The sequence below is a fragment of the Photinus pyralis genome, unplaced genomic scaffold, assembly GCF_008802855.1.
Source record: "Photinus pyralis isolate 1611_PpyrPB1 unplaced genomic scaffold, Ppyr1.3 Ppyr1.4_LG6, whole genome shotgun sequence".
Taxonomy (NCBI): domain Eukaryota; kingdom Metazoa; phylum Arthropoda; class Insecta; order Coleoptera; family Lampyridae; genus Photinus; species Photinus pyralis.
This window is the reverse complement of record NW_022170663.1, coordinates 39,795,793-39,806,058: the sequence shown is the minus strand read 5'-3', so window position 1 is coordinate 39,806,058 and position 10,266 is coordinate 39,795,793. Positions and strand designations below refer to the sequence as shown.

Sequence of the window (10,266 nt, the reverse complement as noted above, 5' to 3'; positions counted from 1 at the left end):
ACAGCCAATGATAATCTATCCAATCACTGTTCTCTATTCCAGTTATTTATTTACGAGAAGATTCATTTGTTTAAAAAAAACTTTCTGAACAGATTTCAAAGGTTTCCGAGACTCGACAAATATTTCTTAGAAGATTCTTAAGAGCTTTTTTAAAGCGGCTTCTATGAAGTCATCGATTCGTAAGAAAATTCCGAAGGTTTTCATGAAGATGTTTAACAAAATTCAAATAAAAAGATTACCAGACGCTATTGAAGGCTATGGAAGACCAGGCAAAATTTTCATGGGAAGAAATCTTCTTTTCTTGCTTAATTTTAAAGGTATCGGTGGTGTGTACTCTTCGAATTGATGATTCTATCTGTGTTTCTGGTGATCAAATTTTGATGGGTATACAATTTCTTGGATTCCACAGATCAAAATCGACTTTCTCCGATCGAGGTGCCACAACTTTCTTCTTGCTAATTTTAAAGACTACCTCATTGCATACTCTTCGAATTGATGGCTTATACCTGGTTCTTGTGGTCATATCTTGACCGTTAGCGGCTTTTCTTCTTGAGTTTCGAAAAACTGTTCATAGAAAGTTTCTCAAGAAATGTTCTTGAAATTTTGCAAGCAAAAGTTCTAAAAATATTATTTGCTGGGAAGATGAATGCGGATTATTAAACGAAACGAAAACTTGTTATTGTTGATAATTGCGTGAGAAGATAAATTAAGTTAAATAACCTTTGCGCCCTTTATCTATAAAACAGAGAACAGTTTCCTTAACAAACAAGTAGTAGTTGTATAAATATCGTTACAAAATGCAAACAAACCCTAAGGATCCCGTCAAGAAAACTGGCATATCGTAAGGGAATCAAAAATTTCGTTATAAGTACTTAGTCTATTTCCTCGTAGATGCCACAGTTCTGGCTTAAGTTACATCCATAACCCAGGCGTGAATCCTCTCAGGTACGTAACCATAGGTCGTATGATTGAAGATGCCGCGTCCAAATATGGCAAAACCGTAGCGCTGGTGTCAATGTCCGATAATATCAGAATAACGTACGAAGAACTTCTTCGTGACATTGATCAACTGGCCGCAGGTTTGCTGAGTTTGGGTTTAGTGAAAGGTGATCGGATTGGGTTATGGGCGCCCAATTTTATCGAGTGGGTCGTTACGTTTTTTGCCACAGCTCGTGCTGGTTTTATAACGGTTAGTGACAAAGCAATTCAATGTCTATCTACAGATGAGCTTTAGGTCTGTTTGAATCCCAGCTGCGAGGCCCCCGAGTTGAAGTACTTTATAAACAAGTGCGGAATTAAAGCTCTAGTATGCCCCGATAAGTTCAAAACTCTGGATTTTTACGGAAAGTTGTGCAAGTTAATTCCCGACTTAGGCGGTACCGTTCAGAATGAGGAGGTCCCAACATTGAAGCTCGTCATTATGATCTCCCAACAGAAACTAAGGGGCACCTACAACTACAACGAGGTTTTAGACATGGCCGATGCGGCAGGTATGCAAAGAGTGAAAGAAGAGCAGTGGAAGATTTCACCTGATGACATATGCAACATTCAGTTCTCATCGGTAAGAGTGCAACGAATTTTGATATCTCACTCTGGAACTGTTCTAGGGAACTACTGGCCTACCCAAAGGCGCCTGTCTGACGCACTTTCAGGTGGTAAATAATTCCTATCAAATTGGACAACTACTGAAATTTGAAACAGTCCAGCATAAGGTGTGCGTACAAGTTCCACTGTTTCACGTTTTTGGGGTGGTCGCCCACTTAGGGCTCTGTCCACAGTTTGGAACGACGATGGTTTTTCCAACGCCAATTTACAACTCAACTGCGAATTTAACCGCCCTTGAGCAAGAAAGGTGGGTGATGAATTAGGTCCGTCAAGTTGGAGTGTCGAATTGAAAGGAATTAAGTTCCAAGTAACCCATAATTGTGTGCTCATTTTGTACTAATTTGTGTTGCTAATTTAAAATTTTGTGGTCATAAGGTTAATGAGAAGTTCAACTTTTTCTGATGATACTTACTTCACATACTTTTATTGCATTAATTTGGCCTCATCTTGTGCTAATTAGTCCTACTAATTTAAATCGTTATTAATTACAACCGCTCATTTTTGTTGCAGCTTGACATCACCATAGATTTTTATTAAATTTTCAATGTTTCATTGGCCCAATGAATCCTAATTTGAAAGTTAGTGAGGGAAATTGACGTGGAATTGTATTCTCGACTGCACAAGTTAATTACAACAGCTCATTTTTGGTGCAGCTTGACATCACCAGATTTTTATTAAATTTTCAATGTTTCATTGGCTCAATGAATCCTAATTTGAAACTTAGTGAGGGAAATTGACGTGGAATTGTATTCTCGACTGCACAAGTTAATTAAAACCGCTCATTTTTGGTGCAGCTTGACGTCACCATAGACTTTTATTAAATTTTCAATGTTTCATTGGCTCAATGAATCCTAATTTGAAATTTAGTGAGGGAAATTGACGTGGAATTGTATTCTCGACTGCACAAGTTAATTACAACAGCTCATTTTTGGTGCAGCTTGACGTCACCATAGACTTTTATTAAATTTTCAATGTTTCATTGGCTCAATGAATCCTAATTTGAAATTTAGTGAGGGAAATTGACGTGGAATTGTATTCTCGACTGTACAAGTTAATTACAACAGCTCATTTTTGGTGCAGCTTGACATCACCAGATTTTTATTAAATTTTCAATGTTTCATTGGCCCAATGAATCCTAATTTGAAATTTAGTGAGGGAAATTGACGTGGAATTGTATTCTCGGAATTGTATTCTCGACTGCACAAGTTAATTACAACAGCTCATTTTTGGTGCAGCTTGACATCACCAGATTGTTATTAAATTTTCAATGTTTCATTGGCTCAATGGATCCTAATTTGAAATTTAGTGAGGGAAATTGACGTGGAATTGTATTCTCGACTGTACAACTTAATTACAACAGCTCATTTTTGTTGCAGCTTGACATCACCATAGATTTTTATTAAATTTTCAATGTTTCATTGGTTTAATGAATCCTAATTTGAAACTTGGCGAGGGAAATTGACGTGGAATTGTATTCTCGACTGCACAAGTTAATTAAAACCGCTCATTTTTGTTGCAGCTTGACATCACCATAGATTTTTATTAAATTTTCAATGTTTCATTGGTTTAATGAATCCTAATTTGAAACTTGGCGAGGGAAATTGACGTGGAATTGTATTCTCGACTGCACAAGTTAATTAAAACCGCTCATTTTTGTTGCAGCTTGACATCACCAGATTGTTATTAAATTTTCAATGTTTCATTGGCTCAATGAATCCTAATTTGAAACTTAGCGAGGGAAATTGACGTGGAATTGTATTCTCGACTGCACAAGTTAATTAAAACCGCTCATTTTTGGTGCAGCTTGACGTCACCATAGACTTTTATTAAATTTTCAATGTTTCATTGGCTCAATGAATCCTAATTTGAAAGTTAGTGAAGGAAATTGACGTGGAATTGTATTCTCGACTGTACAAGTTAATTACAACAGCTCATTTTTGGTGCAGCTTGACATCACCAGATTTTTATTAAATTTTCAATGTTTCATTGGCCCAATGAATCCTAATTTGAAATTTAGTGAGGGAAATTGACGTGGAATTGTATTCTCGACTGCACAAGTTAATTAAAACCGCTCATTTTTGGTGCAGCTTGACGTCACCATAGACTTTTATTAAATTTTCAATGTTTCATTGGCTCAATGAATCCTAATTTGAAAGTTAGTGAGGGAAATTGACGTGGAATTGTATTCTCGACTGTACAACTTAATTACAACAGCTCATTTTTGGTGCAGCTTGACATCACCATAGATTTTTATTAAATTTTCAATGTTTCATTGGCCCAATGAATCCTAATTTGAAAGTTAGTGAGAGAAATTGACGTGGAAATTGTATTCTCGACTGCACAACTTAATTACAACAGCTCATTTTTGGTGCAGCTTGACATCACCATAGATTTTTATTAAATTTTCAATGTTTCATTGGCTCAATGAATCCTAATTTGAAAGTTAGTGAGGGAAATTGACGTGGAATTGTATTCTCGACTGTACAAGTTAATTACAACAGCTCATTTTTGGTGCAGCTTGACATCACCAGATTTTTATTAAATTTTCAATGTTTCATTGGCCCAATGAATCCTAATTTGAAAGTTAGTGAGGGAAATTGACGTGGAATTGTATTCTCGACTGCACAAGTTAATTACAACAGCTCATTTTTGGTGCAGCTTGACATCACCAGATTTTTATTAAATTTTCAATGTTTCATTGACTCAATGAATCCTAATTTGAAATTTAGTGAGGGAAATTGACGTGGAATTGTATTCTCGACTGCACAAGTTAATTAAAACCGCTCATTTTTGTTGCAGCTTGACATCACCAGATTGTTATTAAATTTTCAATGTTTCATTGGCTCAATGAATCCTAATTTGAAACTTAGCGAGGGAAATTGACGTGGAATTGTATTCTCGACTGCACAAGTTAATTAAAACCGCTCATTTTTGGTGCAGCTTGACGTCACCATAGACTTTTATTAAATTTTCAATGTTTCATTGGCTCAATGAATCCTAATTTGAAAGTTAGTGAAGGAAATTGACGTGGAATTGTATTCTCGACTGTACAAGTTAATTACAACAGCTCATTTTTGGTGCAGCTTGACATCACCAGATTTTTATTAAATTTTCAATGTTTCATTGGCCCAATGAATCCTAATTTGAAAGTTAGTGAGAGAAATTGACGTGGAATTGTATTCTCGACTGCACAAGTTAATTACAACAGCTCATTTTTGGTGCAGCTTGACATCACCAGATTGTTATTAAATTTTCAATGTTTCATTGGCTCAATGGATCCTAATTTGAAATTTAGTGAGGGAAATTGACGTGGAATTGTATTCTCGACTGTACAACTTAATTACAACAGCTCATTTTTGTTGCAGCTTGACATCACCATAGATTTTTATTAAATTTTCAATGTTTCATTGGTTTAATGAATCCTAATTTGAAACTTGGCGAGGGAAATTGACGTGGAATTGTATTCTCGACTGCACAAGTTAATTAAAACCGCTCATTTTTGTTGCAGCTTGACATCACCATAGATTTTTATTAAATTTTCAATGTTTCATTGGTTTAATGAATCCTAATTTGAAACTTGGCGAGGGAAATTGACGTGGAATTGTATTCTCGACTGCACAAGTTAATTAAAACCGCTCATTTTTGTTGCAGCTTGACATCACCATAGATTTTTATTAAATTTTCAATGTTTCATTGGTTTAATGAATCCTAATTTGAAACTTGGCGAGGGAAATTGACGTGGAATTGTATTCTCGACTGCACAAGTTAATTAAAACCGCTCATTTTTGTTGCAGCTTGACATCACCATAGATTTTTATTAAATTTTCAATGTTTCATTGGCCCAATGAATCCTAATTTGAAAGTTAGTGAGAGAAATTGACGTGGAATTGTATTCTCGACTGCACAAGTTAATTACAACAGCTCATTTTTGGTGCAGCTTGACATCACCAGATTGTTATTAAATTTTCAATGTTTCATTGGCTCAATGGATCCTAATTTGAAATTTAGTGAGGGAAATTGACGTGGAATTGTATTCTCGACTGTACAACTTAATTACAACAGCTCATTTTTGGTGCAGCTTGACATCACCATAGATTTTTATTAAATTTTCAATGTTTCATTGGCCCAATGAATCCTAATTTGAAATTTAGTGAGGGAAATTGACGTGGAATTGTATTCTCGACTGCACAAGTTAATTAAAACCGCTCATTTTTGGTGCAGCTTGACGTCACCATAGACTTTTATTAAATTTTCAATGTTTCATTGGCTCAATGGATCCTAATTTGAAATTTAGCGAGGGAAATTGACGTGGAATTGTATTTTCGACTGCACAACTTAATTACAACAGCTCATTTCTGTTGCAGCTTGACATTACTATAGATTGTTATTAAATTTGTCTGGTTTAAAATTACACTCTGTAAATTAGCCTGCTTTAGTTATTTTTGCAACTCGGTTAATTGGGAATCAGACTGTGAGAAAATGCTCAATTTTGAGATACAGCCACAAACCCAAAAGCCGTTCAGGGCTGGTGAAAAAAAGTGACTAACGAATAGAAATTAAGCTTTGCCATGAAAAAAACCATTCCGTCACACGTTTCACGTTTTGCTTTTGTTTAGCAAGAAGCGTAGAGACCACAAATTTAAATATCTGCTTGTTTTTCTGGTCTAACTATAAATATAGCATAACCAAAGTAGAGACACTACTCCAGTCTTATGTTCATTTTACATAAAACCAGTGAAGATGGGTGGTAAATAAGGCAACCAGGAGTAAAACAAGAAAAGGAGTTTCTTTTCTTACCAATTGATATTACAAATTTATATTCCATTTAAGTAACTTCGAATTTTACTCGTTGATTGTTGAGTGAGAAATAGTAAAGAGGCGCAACTAATATGTAAAATTGCGATAGGTACATATTCCCCATCTCATTCGCCAAAGCTTCCCACACCCCACAGTCCACAGTGGACGGGGTGCGAGTGTGTTAGACGTGCGCGACTCTGGTGCTTAAACACCGCCCAACAACACGAACGCTACTACAACTGCAGAAATCGACTGCTCTTTAAGAAATCGCCGATGTATGTACTTAAGCATCTCGGAATAACCCTCATCTAAATTAGTTGCGCCTGCTATAAATTTCTCACTCAACGTTCCAATTTAAATTTAGTATTCTCGTTCCATCTAAGTATTTCCTTGGTAAACCCGTTTAGAGTAGAGGTCAGTTATTTCTATAGTAGATTTGTTACTACCGTAGTTCTTTAGTTCGCCACTAGAGGTCGGGATCTTCTTTTCTTATCTGCATACGCATTTCCTATACTTCTTTCTAGTGCAGTTGTAACAGGCCCTACAAAATCGCGCATTAATTATCCGCGCAGAGTAAAATTCATTACGCGCGAAACTTTTTTGTTTTTGCTAGGATCACATATATCGAATGATGAGCACAAAATTTTGTATTAGCAGCACAAACTAGCACAAAATTATGAGACACTCAGTCGACACGGACCCTGATGAATTAGGAGAGGCGTTTCACTTGCGATACATTTTTAGATGCTCGGCAGTGTTTGGAACACCAACCATGTTTGTCGATCTAGTTAATCTACAAAGGAAATTAAATAAAAAGATATACGCTACTATTGCAGGCATGGGAGGTGCACCCTGTCCCCCAAGCGTTATAAACTCCATTAAAGATGGTCTCCAAATCAAGCACGTGATTGTACCGTTTATAATCTCAGTTGTAGCATATGCTGTGATTCTTTTTAGATTGGATACGGTGCGACTGAGATAACTGGCATTGCATTCCACACTTCTATAGACGACAATGAATATCAGGGAACGGAAACCGTTGGACGCATTGCGAACTATATAGAGGCGAAGGTTGTGGATAGTAAAGGCGATGTGGTACCTTGTGGTACGCCAGGAGAACTGTGCGTGCGTGGATATTTAGTAATGGAGGGGTACTGGAATGATCCAGAAAAAACGAAGGAAGTGATCTGTGATGCAAATTGGTACCGAACCGGGTACGTTCTCGGATATGAGTTATTCCCATCAACAGTAACGTCTTTTTACAGTGATCAGTTTATTTTCGATAAAGATGGATATGCTCGTGTCGTTGGTAGAGTGAAAGATATGATCATACGAGGCGGTGAAAATATCTTCCCAAAAGAAATTGAAAACTGTCTAAGCGAGCACCCTGACATTTTGGAAGTTTCTGTAAATTGTCTGGGAGTAGTTGGAAATGTAATGTTATTTCCCCTTTAGGTGATTGGCGTAGACAGTGAACGCCTTGGCGAGGAGGTGTGCGCGTGTGTGCAGTTGAAGCCTGGTTCAGAAATGTCTTTGGATTCGTTAAAAGAATTTTGTAAAGGGAAAATTGCCAGTTACAAAATACCAAGTCATTTGGAAATAGTGGAGGCGTTTCCGAAGACTTCTATAGGAAAAGTTAAAAAATTTGTACTTCGGGAGCAAATTAAAAAAAATACAAAATAATGTGGATAGCAAAAAAACCAAGATATAATAACAGTCTTTTAGTAATATTAAAACTGACTTTTTTTAAACTAGCAGATCAGGCTCTGGATTTTGCTAAAAGTTGATACCCGCCTGTGATTGAATTTGGATCTGGGGGTTGTCCCGCAAAAAAATGAAGTAGGAATTTTCTTTAGAATTTTTCTGTTCATCACGTAGGTATATTATGCATTCATAAATAATTATAAAATCTCTGTAAACGAATCACAGATCGCTATGGCCAATAAAAATAAATCTAAAGTAGCTTGGAACATAATTAATGGCATCATAGGAAAATCCAATAATCACAATCAAATAGAACTTCAAATTGGTCAAACTTTAATTACTGATCCCCAAACGATAGTCAATGCGTTTGCTAATAAATTTGCAGAACTACGTATTCCTGCGCATATTCAGACTCACACCGTGAAAGACATTGTGTCCACGAATGAAACTATTTACTTCTATCCAACTACCCCACGTGAAATTCTTAATGTAATTACCTGCCTTCCAAATAAACAATCAACAGGTTTAGATGAAATTCCCACCAAAATTGTAAAAGCGGCAGCCCCTTACATATCTGCACCTTTAAGTGATTTGATAAATGTATGCCTCTCTACAGCTGAATTTCCCACGATGCTAAAAAGTAGTTCAAAAACTATTCCGCTACACAAAAAAGGAAACATGGGTGACATCAACAACTATCGTTTATTGTCAGTTCCTTCTGTATTTTCAAAAATATTTGAAAAGGTAATATTTGAAAGAATGCTGAAATTTCTGATAAGGAATAAGATCATTTCTGCGTCACAATTTGGATTTATACCGAACTCCACAACTCATAACGCAATTTTTCATTCCATATCTCATATATTAAATGAATTAGACAGACGTCAATGTGTCGCGGCCATTTATTTCGACTTATGTAAGGCGTTCGATACTCTGAACCACGGTGTACTGTTATCAAAATTAGAAAGATACGGTTTTAGAGGAAATGGACTTAAATTAATTAAATCCTATTTAGAAAACAGAACTTTAAGAGTGTGTTTTACGCATACTGTTGACAGTAATTTACAAACTGCTTACTCATCACCGTTGACCATTAACCATGGAGTACCCCAAGGGTCGATACTCGGTCCCATTCTATTCGTACTCTATACGAATGATCTTAGTCATTCACTCCCCGTAACGTCAGTCTATCAATTTGCTGATGACACTTCATGTATAATATCGGCGCCCAATGTTTGCCAACTATCCTCCCGAGCATCTCATATTGTCTATAAAATGGACCAATGGTGTAGGAATAATTCCTTAGAATTAAATCACAAAAAGACGGTATTATCGGTGTATGGTAAAAATAATGCGTGGTCATTGTATGTGCGCAATGGTGACAAAACGGTACCACAAAGCAATGAAACAAAGTTTCTTGGAGTTACATTAGATTCTCAACTGAAATGGTCAGCGTACTGCAATCAGCTTAGGCGCAAACTAAGTTCAATCTGTTACCTTATAAGGCGTCTTAGGACTCAAATCTCTATAAATGGTATTAAAATGTTTTATTTTTCGTACGTTCAGTGCCACATATTGTATGGCATTATGTTCTGGGGCTCTAGTAGTCACTCTCAGCAAATATTTATCGCTCAAAAGCAGATAATAAGAGCTATTTCTGGCGCAAAACCACTATCATCTGCTAGAACACATTTTACTGCATTGGGCATAATGACTGTTCCTGCATTATATGTATACTCCCTAGTAATGTTTGTAAAAAAAAATCCCTCTTTGTTTACTACTAACGCTGAAACATATGACGCAATGCTGACTCGTACCAACAAAGATTTGAGAATTCCTCTACATAGAACTGCATCATTTGAGAAAGGACCTTATTAATCCGCCATTAAAGCATATAATATGCTACCACTGTCACTTAAAAAAATAATGCCAACGCATCGTTTTAAATATGAGTTGAAACTTTATTTAACACGACTAACCCTATACAACGCCCATTTCGTATAATCTTTATTTCGTATAATCTTTATTTTTTCTCTGACAATGCTAATGTTTACAAAATGTAAAACTTATGGCAATAAATTATTATTATTATCGGTGTTTCTTGTGAGAACTCAGGTCTAGCCTGGTTAACTAATCGCACGGATTAAAATCAAGTAACGA

At 36.1% G+C, this 10,266-nt stretch overlaps 1 protein-coding gene across 1 annotated transcript; it reads left to right on the top strand.

Moving 5' to 3' along the window:
• The first annotated feature begins 743 nt into the window (after positions 1 to 743).
• On the top strand, positions 744 to 8,106 carry LOC116173949 (medium-chain acyl-CoA ligase ACSF2, mitochondrial-like). The gene is made up of 8 exons (XM_031491689.1): positions 744 to 841; positions 892 to 1,189; positions 1,235 to 1,561; positions 1,608 to 1,852; positions 7,147 to 7,312; positions 7,360 to 7,616; positions 7,668 to 7,809; positions 7,858 to 8,106. Exons 1-8 carry the CDS (start codon positions 798 to 800, stop codon positions 8,083 to 8,085), a joined length of 1,707 nt encoding a protein of 568 aa, XP_031347549.1. The 5' UTR covers positions 744 to 797; the 3' UTR covers positions 8,086 to 8,106.
• Positions 8,107 to 10,266: the final 2,160 nt, after the last annotated feature.

Bases quoted from the DNA above. Each gene is read 5' to 3' on its own strand.
- LOC116173949 (XM_031491689.1), top strand. From the start codon at position 798: ATGCAAACAAACCCTAAGGATCCCGTCAAGAAAACTGGCATATC. The intron at 7,313-7,359 runs GTACCGTTTATA...GATTCTTTTTAG, and splicing joins TCCAAATCAAGCACGTGATT to ATTGGATACGGTGCGACTGA. The intron at 7,617-7,667 runs GTACGTTCTCGG...GTCTTTTTACAG, and splicing joins GCAAATTGGTACCGAACCGG to TGATCAGTTTATTTTCGATA.